General features: G+C 36.1%; 1 protein-coding gene across 1 annotated transcript in view; it reads right to left on the bottom strand.

Annotated features, from left to right (window-relative positions):
• Nucleotides 1-22,221, bottom strand: part of SNTG1 (syntrophin gamma 1) — a 602,694-nt gene that overhangs the window by 174,032 nt on the left and 406,441 nt on the right. The window contains exons 11-12 of the mRNA XM_029924001.1: nt 19,866-19,996; nt 2,742-2,871 (exon numbers count right to left, since the gene is read on the bottom strand). Of these exons, the coding sequence (XP_029779861.1) occupies nt 2,742-2,871; nt 19,866-19,996 (261 nt within the window). The remainder of the gene's footprint in view (nt 1-2,741; nt 2,872-19,865; nt 19,997-22,221) is intronic.

The raw sequence follows: 22,221 nt of genomic DNA, 5'->3' as shown, positions 1-22,221 counted from the left end.
ATCAGTGACCAAGAATTAGCAAATGGTTAGCACAGTGCTCTGGTAATTGCAGTATAGTGTTTTTGTTTGTTTGTCTGTTTGTTTGCTTTCCTTTAATCTTCTCCTACATATATTCTCCAACTAGTCCCATTACACAAATATGATTTATTATTAAAACGTTTTTATAATAAGATTTTTGTATTTCTTTTTTTCCCTTCTAATCAGTATAAATACACAAATCTTTATATCATTTAAATAGCATGATTTTTGCTTTTACTTTTTAGCATAATGTTTAATATGCATTTTCCAGTTGGTCTTTTTTTTCAAATTTGTGTTTATGTAGGTTAGTTTCTTGAATAAAATTTCCTCAGATATTTATCTCAGGGTTTTCCTTTTTGCCCCTATTAATAGCAGACAAATTATCCAGAATTTCACTTACATAAGCTTACACGCCCTTGAAGTATTTGCAGATACAGAAACAAAATACTTCTATATCTTTCTGCAAGGTATTATTTCTATCTTTTCCAGAGTAAACAAGTTCAGAGAACTAGAATGACCCAACTACGCTAAACAAAACTGTTCCAGCTCCTCTTAGTTTGTACAATTTCTTTCTTCATAGGAACCAACCATATCAACTGTATCACCAGGACAGCCATTGTGTTTCACGGAAGTCAATCTAACTTTCACATATGATTATTATGCCCAATGACCTTTCTACACGTATGTCGCTCCACAGAAACATGAAAGTTGATTGCAATAGTAGTACTTTTGCATGAAGACAGATTACAAGACAGAAATACATGCAGATGGAACATAATCAAGAAAATGTGTAAGAACAATGAGATTAATACAGTGACATTCTCATACTAGACACATGGATCTCTCAGCATAGGGCAGAAAGTCATCTCACCCTTGGGATGAAAAACAAACAGTAAAATCTGACATGTACTTCTTTATACCTACAGCGAATAGGGGCATTTGCATCTTTCCTTTCTTTTCATATGCTTGTCTTCTGGGTCACAGCATTCTAACTAAATGTAAAATTCCAAAGAAACAGTTTCTTAAGAATGTTCCTAGGATTTGGGGTCATTGCAAATTTGGATCTAGTAAAAGAAACACTTTGGATTTAAAATTTAACATTCTGTTCTTTTAAAAATACTTTGTTCTCATAAACATAGGATCTTGGCTCATTTTTAGGCACTCTAGTGATTGCATGTAGTTAAATAGGAAGTCAGCACTTTATTCCTAAAAACCTTCCTAAAAAGATGTTAGGGATGAGGAGAGGCATGATCCTCAGAGACTACATTTTTTGGGCCAGTTTGAAATTTCTTGTCATCTTCTGCAACTTCAACATGATGTAACCAACAGACTGGCAAAGGCTGAGCATTGTGGGTTCACTCCTGCCCAAGCCAGATATGCCCAGGCCAGGCCTCCCTGCTGAGTGATGTCCCTGAGTAAGACTTGGTGTATTTGCTCCCATTTAGGCACCATAAACAAAACTCACTTCCCCTCATTAACACCACAATGAGACATAGTTTTCACACATACCAAGTAAACAAAATTTGAAAAGACAGAATGATGCTGAGTGTTGAGGTGATCTGCAGAAAGAGACCTGCAGTCATTCAGTGAAAAGGGCAAACTGGAAAGCCATCCGAAACCCACTCGCATGGCCAGGAGATGCTGAACGGGTATGCGTCCCGTCCCTATTAGCATCACTCCATATAATCCCTTCAACACGCACCCAAGGGGTATGTGCATGGGCACACTCCTTCTTAGATTTCAAAGCAAGCTCTCTGCAAAGGTACTTGGGTCTGGACGGTCATTTGTGTGAGGAGAGTTTTGTACACCCACGAGTTTGGGAAAGAGTTATATATTTCTGCTTGACCATTTACATAGTGGGCCTCTGAATTTCCCGTAGAATTGAAGGGCTTCAACATGTCCTAGAAGAGTTGTGGTTGGAGGAGCATTTTAAGACAAACGTTTGGATGATATCTGGTATTGTTTTTGCAACAGAATAATCTTTTGTTAAGATCAAATAATCTTTAATGAGCTACATCAGTACTCAATGAAGTGACATTTATAGTTTTGCATATTTTGATAGACTATACTGCTAGAAGTAGGGGGGATGATTTTAGGTGATGAAAGAATAGTGATGAAAAGATAGACATAATGAAGAAAAGTTGGACGAGAAAAAGAGAGAAAAAGTCGAGAAGCCATTTTTGGTAATATGGACATGCTGGTAAAGGTGGACTTGCTGGCTCCTACCATGCATCCTCGGACCATCCCTGTGCCAGAGTCATCCCAAATGCGTCCTTCAGTCTCCATGCAGACTCTCTTACTCTCCCCTCTCACCCTTTCAAACAGTTCCAGCCGCAATTCTAAAATCACTAAAGGAAACTCAATAATGCTATCTCAAAATTCAGTACTGTTTTAGTTCAGAATACTTCTACTTATATATACATATGTTTAGTGGTCGCATGCTAAATATCTATTTTCACTTACTGAACTCATGTTGATGTTTATGAGGTTTGTGAATGAATGGAAATGAAGGAAAATGTTCTTGAACTGATATGTTGGGATAAAACTCTCAAGATAAAGTGATTTTCTTTAAATAAGTATTCCCGAATAGCTTTCGTGATGGGTGTAAAGTGACTCACTCTTAGATAAACACCAAATAGTTGCTGTGAAGTTACATATAGACTGAAGAAATTTAACACAGTTGAGAAACTCAATGGCCAGATATTTCTTGACTTACTACTTACATTGTGCTTTGTGAGGTTTGAAATATTAGTTGCTATTGCTTGTAGCCAGTCAATACAGTCTTCAGCAGAGAGGCACTGAATAATCCCACTGCAAACTCCGTCCACAGCAATGACTTGAAAAGCATTCTGCCTGCAGACATGTCAGAACAAATCAGATCAAAACATCATCTCATTTATCTGTTTGCAACATGAAATAAAATCTGTGCAAAGGTCTTCTTTTCCACAATACAAATAGAGCTTCAAACTTTTTTTTTTAATTTTTTAAATGTTTTATTTATTATTTTAATACAGAGAGAGACAGAGCATGAGAGGTGGAGGGGCAGAGAAAGAAGGAGACACAGAACTGGAAGCAGGCTCCAGGCTCTGAGCTAGCTGTCAGCACAGAGCCTGATGTGGGGCTCGAACCCACGAATGTGAGATCTGACCTGAGCCGAAGCCGGAGGCTTAACCGACTGAGCCACCCAGGCGCCCCTAGAGCTTCAAACTTTTATTTGCTTATTTTTCTTTATAAATATCTGTTTTTAAATGGAGCATCAAGTATGAATCCAGATGACAAGTTTTGAATTAGTAGAAAGTTATCTTGAGATTCAGATACATTTGTAGAAAACTTAAGTTGTACAATATATGTTATATACATGGAAGAATATCTAAGACATGTTAGAAGGATTCTTTTCCCAGATACCTTCAAAATATACTTAGAAGTTTATCTATTACTTTGGCTGACATCATCTCCCCTTCACATTTTTCAATGCATTTTGTAATTTACAATAGAAAGACCATAAAAAGGACGCACAAATATTAAGCATCATATTAAAAAAAACACCTAATGTCATGTGCTGCAGAATTTTGCAAGTTGTAAACCATGTTTAGCCCCCATTTATTCTTCTTCTCAAAGATGATTTGAGCAAGAGGTTCATAGCTCCACCTCAAGTTTAAATTTTCTCTGAATATATGTGCATGTCATGCATTTTGATAACAACCAGACTTTTCTTTAAAATCCAGTGGCCAGTGTAAATACTTTTATGTATTTTTTGTTGCTTTGTTGTCTTTGCTGTTGTTAGAGAAAATTAAATGATACCATCCTAAACTGTTTACCAAAGTCCTATAGAATTCAAAGTGGCTCCCTACAGCGTTAATGACTTTTTTTTTCTGTATCAAGTTCTTGCACATTTAGATATAAACTTAATGGACAGGAATTGATCAAAATTTCAAAATAGATGGAAGCAAGCCAAATGGCTTGGGCTTGAGAATTACGTGCTGTGTAACATGATACACTTTGGGAAGTGCCCAAGCGGTATTCAAATCTCAGCCAGCCATGAAGAAATAGACAAGTTCCGTAGCTTAGCATTCAAAGGCCTTGTAAATCACATACATTTATATCTTTTTCTCTTAATAAATACCTTGTCTGTTTTCTGCATTTTGTAAGTGGGCATTTGTGGGTAGTCGGTACGATTTCACTTTATTAAACAAAGAAAGGACAGAGCATAGAGCATAGCTCTGGCTCAGTTCAGTGCCTGCGTCACTGTGCTTTCCCAAGACACTAGTCCGCATCGCACAACTGGGCACAAGCTACAGCTTTTGCTCCTAAGGCATCTGCATCCAAGCTACTGACATTGTTAGAGAAACCTGCTCGCAGACCCTTGACCAAGCACTTTTAACTGAAACAGGGAAGGGTTCAAATATACTTTTCAAATTTTCCTCTTAAAAATACATGAAAAGACTTTAGAAAGTACAACTATAATCTGTCTCTTTGAAATAGTGTTCTTTTGAATTTGTGATAAGAAGAAATATGCATAGCATGAAAAGAATATTATAACTTCACATGTCTTTCTTTGCTTTAATTTTGATATTTTGCAGTAAGAAGACATTTAGAACGTCTAGAAAGCTCAGCCATCCATGGAGAATGAGAACTAATTTGCGTTTAGTAATATATATTTCTTTCACCGCTCTGATTATCATAACCATTTCTTCATGTACCAAAAATCAAAGCATGTCCTGAACATATTTGTCCTCTCTGCTTTAAATGAATCATGGCTGCTTTTGATATTTTTAGCTGATTAAAATTAATACGCTTAGATCAAATCTGCAATCTATATAATCATATGTTACATAGTCCCTAGAAAGAATAATTCTGAGGACCTAATCTTTTATAAATCCAGGCTTGTATGTTAATATATATGTCATTTTTTACATTCTGTTTCAACTTTTTGGATTGAATTAATGGAAACCCTTTCATGAATATAAGTGAAGTATTTGAACACTTTCTTTGCTTATGTATGACCTTTTCCAAAATAGGCTGATCACAAAATTGTAGCCTGGGTAATATTTCTGCCTCTATTATTGAAATAATGAGAGTATTGACAAATTAGTTCACTTAGTTGTGATACAATTTCCTCTATAGGAAAACGAGAATTCTGTACTTTACAGATTTAACAAGTATTTATGGAGTAAGTAGGGAGATCCAGATAACTTTCATATATCACTGAAACTCCATGAATAATTTTCCTGTGAATAATCCATTAATATGTGGTCTTGACTGCAATATTTGAGAATGTTTAGTGGACTTCCTGCTTCATCAGCACTCAGGAAGAACTATAGTGCTTTCACCTTTATTTTTAGCTTTTAGAAAATGCGATTCTTTGACTAGAGATAATCAGGAGAAAAACTTTTATCTTTCATCTTATTTGATGGTTGTATGTTTTAAAATCAATAGACTGCATTAACTGCTTTTTTTGGCATTGTGAATCATTAAACCTTAACGGTATTTGTAGTAGTCTTGAGGATACCCAGAAAGAATTATGATCCTTTGTCTACCCTCATGCATGCACACACATGCTGAAAAAACAGTTATAATATTAGGGTTAGATAACCTGAAGTTTTAACTCAGATTAATTTGTCATTCTCTGTTCAACATTTTTATCTAAGAATTCTGGATCATTGCTCTAGCAATGAAAATTATTCTCAAACTTTGCTGAATTTGAATGCAGGTTTACTTTTTTTTTTAATACAAGCTTAGTTTTCCTTTGTGTGAACAATATTCTACTGACTACAAATGTATACATAATTTTCAATATAACTTATGCATACATATAAGTTTACCCACATGTCTGATTCACACTGTGAATAGTTCACATTTTAATTAGCTGTTGATTTTATACCTCATGAGAACATACATAGGAAGACATTAAATGTGTGAGGAGGGAACACGAGGAAGCAGAGAGGGAAGGGACTTCTCGCATGAAGAGTGAGAATCACAGACACCAAAAATGAGTAGTTTGGAAGAGCTGGATTGGCAATCCATGGGGAAGGTGGTGGGAGATCAGCACAGAATAGCAGGCGGGCTCAGAGCTGGAAGGATTTGTAAACCACCCAGGGGCTCTGAGTCCCCAGGGAGCAACCTCCCAACTACAGAGGGCAGCCAGTAATATGACTGCTAAATTGGGAACTGAAATAAAGTGTTCATCAGAATGAAGAATAAAACAGTTAGCTCAAGGGATTTATAGAGGCATTAGAATGAATGTGACACCTTTTTTAAAAATAGAATTTGAGGAAAAGAGTAGAGTCAAAATTACTTCAAGGTTTGAAAGGTTGAAGGGTTTCGATGGAAAAGAGAAGGGAAAGCATTTAGAGGGGAGATAGTTCCTCCAAAACCAAATAGCAACATGTCGAGAGAAACATGGGCTATTTGCCTTGGACAACGTGCATGGGGGAAGTTGCAGGTCGTGAAGCTGGAAATTAAGTAAAGTTTTCTGTTTTTTGTTTTTGTTTTTGTTTTTAAGAGCTTTGCAAGACATTTCTACCTAATCCTGAAACATCAGGGGGCGGGGGGACAATGTAAAGATTTAAGGATTGGAATGAAAGCTCCTGTTTGTATCTTAGATCTCTCTGTGATGGTGAAGAAGACGGGAAAAGACCATAAAACCAAGAAGGGTACCGGAGGGCATTGCGATACTCAAGATGAACAAAGGTATGGATCTGTTTCCAGAGAGTGGCTTTCTGTGTACCTGGGAGAGAACATTGACTCAGACAGTATTGAAAAAAGACTATTTACTTGATTTGGTACTTAACTATTTGGGGAGGTGGGAAAGCAAAGGAAAAAAAAATTAAAAGGCCATTAGATTAGTGATTCCAGCAGTTTATTCTATTTCTTGTTGAGTTCAATTCACATTCACCAGATTCAGGATTAGTTCTACCCTGGGCATGCTGCCTTGGATGAATGCCTCATCAGGGCTTTTACTGTTCAGGTTCAAAACCTTAACTTTTTGGTGAAGCACATGAGGACTTCTTCCAAACTATTTTGTTACTTATTTTCCAAGGTTTGAAAAGCCAATTCAGTTTCATGATTTGAAACACAATAACTCATCATTCCCTAGGGAAGTCCTGTAATTTTATGCAACTGATTTCCCTCCCCAGTACTACTTTTATCTAAAAAGCTACTCTATCCCACTCCATTTATTACCTGCAAAGTTATGACAAATAACTTAATTCTATGTAACTTCCTGACCTCTAATTTCTCTGTGTGTAAAATAAAGATGGCAACATTTGTCCCTCATCTCCTGAATTTTTAAGACTTTTTTTTGAGCAGTTTTGGTTCACAGCAAAACTGAAGGAAGAGTACAGAGATTTCCCATATATTCCTTCTCCACACACATGCCTAGCATCCCCTGATATCAACATCCCTCAACTAGACGACCCATTTGCTACAAGTGTTGCACATCATTAGTACCCGAAGTCCAATTCCAATGTTTACATTAGGGTTCATTCTTGGTGAGCTGCATTCTGTGGATTTGGACAAAGGTATGATGGGGTGTATCTATTCATTATAACATCATACAGCATATTTTCACTGCTCTAAATATCTTCTCTGCTCAGCTTCTTAATTTCTTCCCCTATCTTCCCTTCCACATCCTTATCCCTGGAAACAGTGATCTTTTTATTATCTCCATAGATTTGCCTTTTCTAGAATGTCTGTCATATGCTTGGAATCACACAATATGTATGCATTTCAGATTGACTAATTAATTTTAATAATATGCATTTATGGTTCTTTTGTGTCTTTTCATGACTTGACAGTCCATTTCTTTTTAGTTCTGAACAATATTCCATTATTTGGAATACATTGTTTATGTGTCCATTCACCTGGATATCTTGCTTCAAAGTTTTGGAATTATGAGTTAAAGCTTTTATAAACATCTGTGTGCAGGTTTTTGTAAGGACATAAATTTTGTCTCCTTTGGATAAATGCCAAGAATTATGATTACTAGATCACATGGTAAGAGTTCTGTTTAGTTTTGTAAGAAACTGCCAGATGACTTCCAAAGTGGCTGGACCATATTAAGTTTCCACCAGCCGTGAATGAGATCTCCTAGAGTCCCATATCCTCCTTAGCATTCAGTGTTGTCACTTGAGTTTGGTCATTTTGATAAGTATTCTGGTATCACGTTGTTGTTTTAATTTTGATTTCCCTGATAACATATGCTGTGGGGCATCTTTTCATGCCTTTACTTGCTATTTGCATATTTTCTATGGTGAAGCATCTGTTAATGTTTCTGACCTGTTGTTTTAGTCGGGTTGTTTGTTTTGTTATTGTTGAGTTTTAAGGGCTGCATCTTCCATCCTTCCTTCCTTCCCTCTTTTCTTCCCTCCTCTCCTCTTTTCTTTCTTTCTTTCTTTCTTTCTTTCTTTCTTTCTTTCTTTCTTTCTTTCTTTCTTTCTTTTTCTTTCTTCTTTCTTTCTTTCTTTTCCTTTCTTCTTTCTTTCTTTCTTTCTTTCTTTCTTTCTTTCTTTCTTTCTTTCTTTCAAGAAACATCAATTTCTTTCTTGAAGAACATCAGTTGACTGTATTATAGGAGTCTATTTCTGGGAACCCTATTCTGTTCCATTGATCTATTTGTCTATTATTTTGCAGTACCACACTATCTTGATTATTGCAGTTTCTACTAAGTCACGAAGTAAGGCAGTATCAGTTCTCCAAATGCTCTTGTCCTTGAATATTGCTTTGGCTATTCTGGGCTTCTGACTCTTTGGGGGGAAAATCACAAAATAACCTGCTAGGATTTTGACTGAGATTGCACTGAATCTAAAGATCAAGTTAGGGACAACAAGCTTTTGACATGTCAAGATTTCCTATAGATGAACATGGAATATCTCTCCATTGATTTAATTCACCTTTGATTTTGTTCACCAGAATTTTGTAGTTTTCCTCCTACAGTTCGATCTATCTATCTACCTATCTATCATCTCTCATCTATATCTACATTCATACTTGCTGTTATAACTTACTAGTTACATGAAATTTTTGTTAGTTCTTTTTTATTTTCTACATATTTTATCATGCCATTTGCAAACAAAGAGAGTTTTATTTCTTCCTTTCTAATCTGCATATCTTTTTTTCTTTTCTTTATTTTAGTAATCCATTGCTTTGGATAACTTAAGACCTGGGTGTCATTCAAGACAATTCCACTGCCAGACAAAATTCTGATATTTTTTCTTTGACTATAATCTATTCCTTTCCATCACCACTTAATTGTCATGTTCTTTTTCTTCTTTTTTTTAACCCTTCTAATTGTCTCTGTCCATAAATCTACTCAGCATATATTTGCATTACTCTTTAGACTGAGTTCCCTGTTCATCCATATCAATTGTGTTTTTTTGACCCTGTTCTAGAAAATTGCTGCCATTTTGATATCAAGCTGTTCTACCTTATGAATTACCAGCACTCAATAAATTCAATTTAATTAAATGTATAGCTTTTTCTTTCTAATGTGTCAGAATTTCCTGGAGAGAGTAATAATTTGGGCAAAGGAGTCTCAGTGCAACTGGTGTTTGGCTATCAGGATCCTTAGTATCTCTGATCTACTTTGCTATCTTTCTACCCTCACTGCATTATATACATTGCAGCTTCTCTTGCTTATCCAGCAGTCATCTTATTCATCTCACACAACATCTCTCCCATGGTTGGTCTTTCTTCTGTTTGTGAATCTTACCTTTCTCTATGTAATTCTAAAAGGATGTTCTTGAGTTATGACTCTTGAATATATCTGGTATCTTTTGTTATAATTTTAGGGACTTTAGAAATATGTCTCTTTATTTTATCAATCAGAAATCTTTTATCTATGCCTAAAACTTACTGGAATATGCTCTTTTAAGGGTTAATCCTCATTCATTTTTTCAATTTTCCAGAAATATTTAAGTTCACTGGGAATCTATCCTTCTCTGGTTATAGAAAATGTTAAAATATAATTGCTCAGTTAGTATCATTGAAGTATCAATAAGTATGCCATAAACTTAAGAAATGAAATAAGTATGGAATATATGACAAGACAATTTTCTCAAGGCTGAAAAAACTATATAGTGTTGGTCGAGAGTTGCCCAAAGGATGTTTGAGGTTTTCCATAGAGATAGAGAGTTATTTATCTTTTTTTAAAACACCTTACACATTTTATTATTTATTTATTTATTATTTTTATTATATGTTCTCTTGAGAGAGAGAGAGAGAGAGAGAGAGAGAGAGAGAGAGAGATAACACTAGCGTGGAGAGGGTTAGAGAGAGAGAGAATCTAAAGCAGGATCCACACTCAGCACAGAGCCCAATGTGGGACTCTACCCCATGACCCTGGGATCATCACCTGAGCCAAAATCAAGAGTCGGACACTCAACGGACTGACCCACCCAGGCCCCCAATAGAGCTACATATCTTGAGGAAGTTATTGTAATTTCTCCCTTAACCCCAAAAGACAGTTTTGTAAAAAGGGTATTAAAAGGGGATAATGGACATGACATGATTGCCGATTAACCCACAAGCTGGACCCAGGCTATTGGAGGCTACTTACCCCTTTCCCTGTCTTGGGAAAGTACGTTCTGCCCACCATTCCCAAAATGGGAGCTGCTCCAGGGATATCAACTGGACAGAGTAAGGTATCATTGAAACCATCTGAATGGTATGTATGGCTGAACCCAGTTAAAGCCTGTACACCAATTTTAAGATTCTGTTGGGTGGGTGTGGAGATCTATTCATTTTGAAGCCACCCAAGACAAACATTGTAAGTAAGTTCCTTTAATTTTTAAACCTGCCAGCCACCAATTTGGAGTGGTCTGCCTCTTTCTTGGGTCTCTCCTTGCCTTTCATATAAAGGGGCCAGTTTGTAAACCAAAAGATGAAGAAGTGCAGTATATATGAAGATTGTATTAGACAAAGGGATACTTGTATGGCTCAGGGTAGGTGAAATCAAGTAAGATCTTAATGTTATTTCAGTGAATATTCTTTGAAAATCATAGGTTGTTCTTGGTTTACATGAAGCATGGTCCTTGTAGACCTGCTGACCTATCTGTGAAAATGGAAGAGTCAGTTCACTCACACTGGATCCATGTGTACGGGACCACACGTTACAGGAGAACAATGGAGTAGGAAGGGTAATGATACAGTCAAACAGGGAGCTGTTTCACCTCTAGTGTATCTAGTATTGACACTTTCTCTTCCATCAGTAACAATGACTTGATCATGATATGCCTTCAATTTCATACCCCCTTTTACCCCTCATCAAATTAGCATTTATATTTACATGCTGTTTCCCTCTCTTTACTGTCAATATTCTTCTTATAACCAAACTATTTTTCAATCTGATTCACTCCAAAAATGATTCCAGCCTAAGTCGCTCCAAAATTAATCAGGTTTTGAGTCCTTTCAGTATTTTTTTTCTGTAGTTGATACAACCAACCACTCTCTTCACCTTAAAACCTTGTTTGCAATAGATTCTGTCTTCATAGTATTGTAATTACGCCTTTTCTTTCCATCTATTTACTTCTTTTCTATTTTATATAATCACCTGTTCTGCTTCCTCCTGAGATTCCATAAACTATACATTCCTAAAAAGTCCCGTCCTTCAATGAGCAAAATGAACTGAGTATGGATTTGAGCTAATTCATATTTGTTTTCATCATTAGAATTCATTTCATAAGACTCTCGCATGAGGAAACCAAGTTCTTACAATCCCCATCCTTGCTCTCTTCATAGATACTAAACTTCGTCTATAGACGCCTAAAAAAAAAATGGCACCAACTTAAATGTTCTCACCTCAGAAGAAAAAGGCTGAGCGCTCATGGAAAGGCATTAAGGATTCTGGTGTCATTGGAATTTTTAAAAGTAACCATGCAAATCAGTAAACTTTTTTTTTCTCTATTATTGATTCCCATACTGTTTGAAAAGCATGGAGCAGATGATGGTCCTGCTCAAAAACAGAGAAATGGAATTCTTCCTAATTAAAACTAATTTAATAAATATTTGTTGAGTGCTTTTGAGCCATAAAGCATACTAACCACTGAAGGATATATGGAGATAAATACTATGTTTCTAAAATTCAAATATACATAGTACATATTATACATATAATATTATATATTCAATATATTCAATTTTTTCATATAAGGAAAATAAAACATAACAGTTAAAATTAGCCAAATTTCCCACAACCTCTACTTCCAATTCTAATACCCCAACATTACACTTTTCTGCAACATTATGACAATTGAGAATTGAAATAAATACATATTCTAAATCAAGGTCATTACCATAGATGAATAAAAACTGTCTTATCACTGATAAAAATATTGTGACACTTTGATTCATACCTAAGAGAGTAACACAACTTTGTTACAATTAAATATGAGAGGTATTTTATCAATGAAGCTAAAATTACGGGCCTTGGCAAAACCAACCAACAAATAACATTCTAGGTTTTGAACCATGATAAATCATTTCCTATATTTCTCATCATTGGCCAGTAATTTATCTTTTATTTTTTTCCTCCTCATGGCTGCAAATACCACTAGCCTATGAGCTCCTTCAGGGAAAGAAGCAAGCACAACACCTCCTACTTACAGATGTTGAATCAATATTTATTGAGTGAATGAATGAACAATAAATTAGCTCTTGAATCTGAATTGCTGTGCAATCCACTCTGAATAGTTCTATGTTTATAACTGCTTATTACTGTAATATTTATTGTGTGTAATTAATTCAATTGCTAAAAGCTGTTGATATATTGCAGCACCATAAAAATAAAAATGCAGGGAGTCATCTAAACTCATCCAAACAAGTTATTTTTTCTCATAAATTGTTTTAGATAAGTGATTCTACATCATGTATCTGTATAATTTTTAAAGTGAAAACAACAAAACAAATATATGCATTAAAATATATAGCACTAATAGAAATATGAAGAGAGTTCTTAAAGCAGACAAAAATAAAACCAAAACAAACAAGGGCAGGAAGATTAAAGGTAGGATACATTTGAAGAGTTACATAAAAATAATACAGTAGGTTGAGGAATTTAAAATACATATATAATTAAAATCATATCAGAAATATGTTCATAGATAGGAAAGAAGTAAAGGAGTTAAAGTGCTCTAAGTTTCTAGCATTTTATTAAGAAACCAAAATTAGTACATTGTGGTTTTTTTAGGTTTTTTTAATGTTTATTATTGAGAGAGAAAGAGACAGAGTGTGTGAGGGGGTAGAGACAGAGAGAGGGAGTCACAAAAATCAAAGCAGGCTCCAGACTCTGATCTGTCAGCACAGAGCCTGACGTGGGGCCCCAGCTCACAAACCATGAGATCATGGAGCCGAAATCAGATGCTTAACCGACTGAGCCATCCAAGCACCCCCAAAATTAGTAAATTGTGTTAAACTCCAACAAATCATGGATGTATGATGCTATGGTCTGAATGTTGTGCCTGCTGCTTCCCCAACCCCAAACTTTACACATTGGAATGTTAATGAGTAATGGGATGGTAATAGTAGGTGGAACCTTTGCGAGATGTTTAAGCCATGAGAGGGGAGTTCTCATGAATGCGATTAGTGTTGTATAAAAGAAGCTTCAGAGGAATCCCTAACACCTTCCATCTTGTGTGGACACAGAGAGAAGACAGCATATATGAATGAGGAAGAGGCCTTCATCAGAGACCTCTACAATGATGGTGACTCATTCTTGGATTTTCAGCCTCCAGAACTATGGGAAATAAATTTCTGTTGCTTATAAACCACCAAGTCTGTGGTATTTTATTATTGAAGTTTCGATGGACTATGGTATAATATTTAGTCAATAACTAAAGCAAAATAAATAGGTACTGTTTGTTATATATAAAACTATTATAGAGGAAATAAAAACAATAAAAATTTTCACTATTCCAAAAAATGCTTTAAAGATAATAGAGATACAAGACAAAAATTAGTGTGTTGAGACAAAGAATTTTTTCTTGAATAGAAATAAAATTCTCAAACCAGAACAATAAAATAATAAATTAATTACAATATAGTGAAAGGACAACATAAAATTCACCAAAAAGGATTCTGTATGACAAAGAAGTTCAACATCATTAGGATACACACATTCAGGTCACAATGATGTATTGCTACATACCCATCAGAATGCCATCTAAAAAGATGGCAACAATACCAAAAGTTGGCTAAGATGTAGAGAAACTAGATCATTCATGCAATGGTGGTAGGAATTTAAAATAGTACAGCCTAAAATAGAATGTCTTATTTCTTACAAAACGAAAAATACTATTAGCATACAACTCAACAATTGAGCTCTTGAGCATTTACCCAAAGTGATGAAAATGTGTGTTCCCATAAAAATTTATATTCAAATGTTCAGAGCATTTTAGTTAAGAATAGCCCATAACTAGAACAACCCAGATATTCTTCTAGGAGTGAATATTTTTAATGTGGCATACCCATACCATGGGATACTATTAGAAATCAGCAAGAAATGAACAATAGAAAAATGCGATAACTTGGAAGAATTACTAGAGAATGACACTGAGTAAGAAAATTCAATCTATTAAGCCTACATAATGTAAGATTTTATTTATATATTTTTTAAATTTTTATAAATATTTATGTTTGAAGGAGGGACAGAGAGAGAGAGACAGAGAGACATAGAGACAGAGAGTGAGCATGGGAGGAGAGAGGGAAACACAGAATCCAAAGCTGTGCTGACAGCTCAGAGACTGATTGTGGGACTTGAACTCATAAACCATGAGATCATGACCTGAGCTGAAGTTGGGGTGACCAACTGAGCCACTCATGTGCCCCATTTGTATAATATTCTTAAAATGACATAATAATCTAGGTGAAGAATAGATTAATGGGTTTTCAGAGGTCAGGGACATGCTGATGGAGGATGGATAGGACATGGTTATAGAAGAGTAACAGGAAGGTTCTGATGGTTCTCATGGAACAGTCCTTGATTGTGACTATGGCAGTGGATAAGAGAACATGGGCATGAGAAAACGCTCTATACAACCACACACACACACACACACACACACACACATGCATACATGCGAATTCTGAATACATGGAGGATTTTACCCAATTCCTGAATGTGGTATGATACTATAGTTTTACAAAAAGTTATCATTTAGGAAAGCAGGTAAGGGGTAAACAGAATCTCTATTTCTTACAACTGCATGTGAAAATACAATTAACTCAAGATAAAATGTTTAATAATAGAAACAAAAAAAAACCCTAAAGTGTTGAACAGAAAAGAAATACTAAGATGATAGATATCATCCCAAATATACTAATAATTACAACTTATTAGCCTAAATAATCTAACTGGAAGATCAAGATTGTTATTTTGAATTAAAAAAAGGAATACAAGAAAAATATATTCACCTTAGAAAGGACAAATTTTGTAGAGTAAGACTAATCAAAGTTTAAAGAATTAGATAAAAGAATATATAATGTAAATATTAAGAGTAGTTCTTTGATGTAATTCTTGAAAGCAGGAAATACTTTTGGAGATATAGGACATTTCATAATGATAAAGTGTTATATATCAAATAATTATAGAGTTCTAATATTTATATCAAATAACATAAAATTAAATGTATACAATAAATATTGACACACTAAAAGGAGTAACACACAAAGCCACCATCATCACAGTGGGAGATTGAAATGTGTCTTCTCAATATTTCATACAATAAACAGACAAAAACACCATTAATGATTACACCACTAATGATACAGAGGATCAGAACCCTTAAGGAGCAAATATGACCTAGTTGATATATATGATACAGCACTAAATAAAATGACAATATACATTATTTTAAATGCATATGGAACGTTTGCCAAAACTATGCATATACTGGATGAAATCAAGTCTCAACCAGTATCAAAGGACTGAAATTATTCAGCAGAAAATTATGCTAGAAAGCAATAACAAAAGAGATAATTAGAAAATCCCAAAATACTCTGAAATTTTGCAATACCCTTTTAGGTAGTCCATGAGTCTAAGAAATAATTGTAAGAGCAATTTAAAAAGATTATTAAATGAATATTAAAACAAAAAAATCCATGGACATCAACACTTGTGGACTTTCAATTCTGGTCAAGAAAGAGCAGCCTCATTCCTCCCAAATGCTCCCTAACAAACCAACGAACCTTGGACATAATCCAACATCAGGTACAGTTGGTCCATGAACGGTAAAGGGTAAGGCTGATGGCCCAGGGCTTTGGGACTTGAGGAATAACAAGGTGGTAAGTCTCATGTGCTTTCTTATTGCCACCCATGTATCCTAGACTGTATGCTCTAGAAGTCTGCAGTCCAGAATCACTAACAGCAACACACACACACACACACACACACACACACACACACACACACACATTGTTCCAAGGAAGTCTATTCTCAGTAAAGGACTAAGAAAGGAATTGGGTAACTACCTTCAACCTTGTTGGCAACATCGCCTAATACAATCAGGCATCAATAAAACCAGTGTCCCCTTTCCCTAGGTTTCAACAGGGCCAAGCAGGGGGATAGTCTTCCACACATCCTCAAATTCTCCCAACTGGTAGTGTTCCAAAGGCGAGCAGGAAGCTGATCTTCACCAGGAAGAAGCAGGCAGCATTCCCATTTCCCTTGAGGCAATGTCAGTGGGGTCCTTTAGGAAGCTTAATCTCCACGCCCATCCTGCAGCAATTAAGCTGAGTGAGGTGGTATGAGACGGGGTCAGTCAGTGCTCTGCCTTCCTCCATGTTGACCACCGTGCCTTAGCAGAAAGTTCAGCCTCCCACCTGTCATCACCAAGGTAGGGTGAGGTAATGGAAGGTGGGGCTCCTCCCCTCCCCTTTTCCTCCATCTCCTCCTCTCTGTCGGCAGGATCTCACATGGAGAGCTAACCTCCTACCACCATCCTGTAGCTACAAAGCCACAAACATCAGTCTGGCCCACGCACCCTGGGATGGGGAGGTGGTGGTGGTGGTGGTGGTGGTGGTGGAACAGGGCCAATCAGGGACATAAGCTGACACTCCACTCTAAGGCAATACATGATGTGGTTGGCATCTGACTTTCACCAAGATTTAGGGAGTGGGACCGAGGAGTGCAGCAAACTTACACTGCAGTCATCTTCACTGAGGCAGTATGAGTAGGCATTCAGGGAGCTTAACATACACACACGTCCAGCCCTCATACTGCATGTCAACCAAGAGATTGCCTGCTGTCAAAAGGGGTCTATATAGAATTCAGAGTCTCATAATTTAATATCCAAAAAGTCCAGGATAAAAGTTTTTTAAAACTCACTGGTTTTACCAAAGCCAGGAAAATCACAACTTAAATGAGAACAGATAATCCAAAGACACCAATACTGAGAAGAATAAGATGTTTAAATTATCTGAAAAGTATTTAAGGCAGTCTTCATAAAATGCTTCAATAAGCAATCATAAATGCTCGTCAACAAACAAAAAATAGAAAAATTTCAGTCAAACACACACACGCACACACACACACACACACACACACACACACACACACACACATCAAATGGACATGCCAGAACTGAAAAACACACCAACAAAAAAATAAAATCACGTTGAATGGGCTGAATAGTAGAATGGACACTAAAAAGATAGAATCAGAGAACTTAGGGGCACCTGGGTGGCTCAGTTTGTTAAGTGTCTGACTTTGACTTAGGTCACGATCTCACGCTTCATGAGTTCTAGCCCCATGTCAGGCAGCTCAGAACCTGGAGCCTGTTTCAGATTCTGTGTCTCCCTCTCTTTCTGTCCTCCACTCTTACTCTGTCTCTCTCTCTCTCTCTGTCTCTCTCTCAAAAATAAATAAAACATAAAGAAATAAAAAAAGAATCAAAGAACTTAAAGATAGATCAATAGAATTTACCAATTCTGTAGAGCAGAAAGAAAATTGATTTAAGAACAGTATAGGCAGTGCCTGGTTGGCTCACAATCTCACTGTTAGTGAAAACTACATTGGGCTCCACATTCACAGTTTGGAGCCTGCTTGGGATTCTCTCTCTTTGCTCCTCTCCCACTTGCACTTTCTCTCTCAAAATAAACAAATAAACTTTAAAAAAGAAATATTAATTTTCAGCAATCTGTGGAAGAATAATTCAAGAACTAACACTGTTTTGGCAAAACGACAGGAGAGAAGAGAGACTGTGACTGACAAATAGTTTGAAGAAATGACATCTGTAATTTGCTAAAATTCATAAACATACAGATTTAAGAAGCTGATTGAAGCCAGGAGAGAATAAATCCAATGAAATCCATGCAATGACACATCATAATTAAACTTTATAAGAAAAAGAAAACTTTGAAAGCCGCAAGAGAGAAAAACATATTATTCACAGGAAGCACCAATTTGAATGCCCAGAGAGGCCCAAAGGCAACGTTTTTCAGATATTAGATAAGAAGTATTAAGTCTGATTTCTATATCCAAGGAAACTATTCTTTCAAATGAAGATAAAATAAAGAGATATTCTCAAACAAAGGAAATTAAGAGAATTTGATGCTATTAAGCTACTTTTAAAGAACAGGTAAAAAAATATCCATGTAGGAAGGAAATGTTAACAGAAGGCTTAGAACTTTAAATAACTTTCCATAAGTTTTTAAGATCATTTCTGATGATTGAAGCAAAAATCATAATGCCACCTGATATGGTGCTTGATATATGTATAATTATACTTACAAAGTAGGCAGGATTAAGAAACCTAAATGGAAGCAAAGTTTCTATTCTTCATTCAAATGATAAATCATCAATACTTGTGGTGTAAATATGTATGTATATTGTAGTGCCTTGAGCAATCACTCAGACAACCATACCAAATTATATACTCAAAAATGTAAATAAAACAAGATATAATCTTGAAATTTGTGAGTATAGCTAATGCAGAGTTTGATGGAAACGTGCACTTCTGACTATAGATATTAGCAAAGAATGTCTGAAAAATTAATGATCAAATCAAAGGTTGGCAAACTATGGCCTATAGATCAAGTATTGCCTGCCACTAGTTTTTATAAATAAATTTGTATTGGGCTACAGATATACCCTTTCACTTATATATTATCTGTGGCTGTTTTCATGAAATAAAGGCCAGAGATATTTGTGTCAGAGATATTAAGCCTGCAAAGCTTAAAATATTTACTATGCCACCTGTTACAGAGAAGATTCTAGACCCCTAGAACATCGAACTCAAGAAACTAGAAGAACAAAAAGTCAAGCTGAAGAATTTAATAAGTAATGAAAACTATCAAGAAAGAACCAGAAACTCATTGCTTATAATAGATACACATAATGAAGAGCTTCAACGAAACCCCAAATTAGGCTTTTGAAAAAATAAATTACTACAAGTTACAATCCCGTGGCAAGACTGACCAAGACAAAAAATGAGAAGAAAACTCAAGAATGTAAAGGACATCACTTAGGATCTACACTTACTTAAAAAGATAGCAATATGAGAATATTATCAAGTACAAGAAGATAAATATTGCTATCTAAAAGAACTATACAGTTTCCTTGAGAAAAAAACAACTTATTAAGACTAAGATAAGAAATAAACAAAACCCAATACAACTGCATTTGTTAAAGACACTGAATCCAGTAGTAGATAGAATCTAGTAGTAGAGTCAGGGCATTAACTTAATGTTTTTTCTCATAGGATTCATAAGTTTTGACTGAGTTAGTCTATTTTCCTTATAGTTCTTGCGGCTATTAGAAATGTGCTGAGAACAAACAGGTAAGCCACATGATGCTAAACTTTTGGTTGCAAGCCTCTTTTCAGCAAGAGAATCAGAACTCAGTGGCATGAACTCACCGACTCACGTCCGTCCCAGGCACATACTGAGAGAAACGGGAATGAAGCAGAGGAATCAGCCTGAGGTCACACCACCGTTTTTCCCATCTCAGACCTGGAGATGTTGGCCATGAAGAACACGACAATGTGTCCTGAAAATAATACAAACAATCAGTATTCTTTTTTTTTCATGTCTGTGATTTGAATTCCTATGTCACGAATGCTTTTCATTAGATGGATCATTTTCCCCTCAATAATCAAAAAACATTTATAGAATGCCTCAAAAACCAACTTGTAATCATCACCAATAGATTTATATCTTTAACTTCATTTTTATTTAAAAAATGTTTATTTTATTTTTGATAGAGAGATAAAGACAGAGTGTGAGTAGAGTGTGGGAAGCTGCAAAGATTCAGCTGCTTGGCCATTTGCTAGCCAGAAATGTCACTCCCTGAGGGGAGTTGCAAAAATAGGCAGGGGAGCGCCACTCCCTGTCAGGAGAAGCCAGAAGAACAAAGATCAATCACCTACAGGCAGGGTGGTATCGGCCCTTCAGTGCTGTGCTAAAACCTTAGTTTGGTTCCTCTTTTACTCCAGCCTTAATCCCTTAACCCTGTTTCCTAGCAACCAACCTAGGTCAGCTGCCTTGTTTTCCCGCCTCAAAACCTTTATAAGATACTGTGTTTTCTCAATAAAGAAGAGGCTTGATCAGAAAATGCTTGTCTTGCCTCACTCTCTGTGCTCCCCTTCCTGCCCTTCTCTCCCTCCCTCAGGAACGAACCTGCAAGGATTTACCGCCCCGCCGGCCAGGGTGGCTAGACCGAACAGTAGAGGAGGGGCATAGAAAGAGAGAGAGACACAGAATCTGAAACAGGCTCCAGGCTCTGAGCTGTCAGCACGGAGCCTAAGGTGGGGCTTGAACTCACAGACTGCAAGATCATGACCTGAGCTGAAGTCAGATGCTTAACCAACTGAGCCGCCCAGGTGCCTCTGTGTTTTTAACTTCTTTATTAATGGAATTATATAAGAAAATGAGGAGAGAATAATTGAGATCAAGAGGGTAGATAAAGCATATGAAAACAAAATGAAGTGGGGAGAAGGGAGAAGAAATAAAAGGGCAACAGAACTGAATTAATTCAGGAATGGGAAGTATGGGGCAAGGTATAGTGAAGTAGTAAGTTACAAACATAAAAATAAGTTGTAGTTCATTCCACTACCCAATATTTTCTGTGTATTGGCTAAGTGCTAAACAGTGTTATATGTCCTTGTAATTTATCAGTTCCTTGTAAATATTTTTGAGTAGAATGAATTTCTTTTAAAACAACTCTATATTCTATTCCATTGGTCTATGTGTCTGTTTTTGTGCCAATACCATACTGTCTTGATGATGACAGCTTTGTAGTAGAGGCTAAAGTCTGGGATTGTGATGCCTCCCATTTTGGTTTTCTTCTTTATAACTTTGACTATTCGGGGTCTTTTGTGGTTCCATACGAATTTGAGGATAGTTTGTTCTAGCTTTGAGAAGAATATTGGTGCAATTTTGATAGGGATTGCATTGAATGTGTAGATTGCTTTGGGTAGTAATGACATTTTCACAATGTTTATTCTTCTGATCCATGAACAGGGAATGTTTTTCCATTTCTTGGAGTCTTCTTCAATCCTTTTCATAAGTTTTCTATACTTTTCATAATATAGGCCTTTTACATCCTTGGTTAGGTTTACTCCTAGGTATTTGATGGTTTTTCATGCAATTGTGAATGGGATCAGTTTCTTGATTTCTCTTTCAGCTGCTTCATTTTTGGTGTATAGGAATGCAACTGATTTCTGTACATTGATTTTGTACCCTGCGACTTTACTGAATTCATTGATCAGTTCTAGAAGGCTTCTGGTGGAGTCGATTGGATTTTCCATGTAGAGTATCATGTCATCTGCAAAAACCCAGAACTGGGCCCACAAATGTACGGCCAATTAATGTTTGACAAAGCAGGAAAGAGTATCTGATGGAAAAAAGACTGCCTCTTTAGCAGGTGGTGCTAGGAGAATTGGACAGCAACATGGAAAAGAATGAACTAGACCACTTTCTTACACCATACAGAAAAATTAACTCAAAATGGCTGAAGAACCTGAATGTGAGACAGGAAACCATCAAAACCCTTGAGGAGAAAGTAGGAAAAAACCTCCTAGACCTCCACCGCAGCAATTTCCTACTTGACACATCCTCAAAGTTAAGAGAAATGAAAGCAAAACTGAACTCTTGGGACTTCATCAAGATAAAAAGCTTCTGCATTGCAAAGGAAACAATCAAGAAAACTAATAGGCAACTGACAAAATGGGAAAAGATAGTTGCAAATGACATATCAGATAAAGGGCTAGTATC

Source organism: Suricata suricatta, chromosome 15 (assembly GCF_006229205.1).
Source record: "Suricata suricatta isolate VVHF042 chromosome 15, meerkat_22Aug2017_6uvM2_HiC, whole genome shotgun sequence".
Taxonomy (NCBI): domain Eukaryota; kingdom Metazoa; phylum Chordata; class Mammalia; order Carnivora; family Herpestidae; genus Suricata; species Suricata suricatta.
The sequence above is the reverse complement of the archived record's forward strand: the minus strand, read 5'-3'. Positions and strand labels throughout refer to the sequence as shown.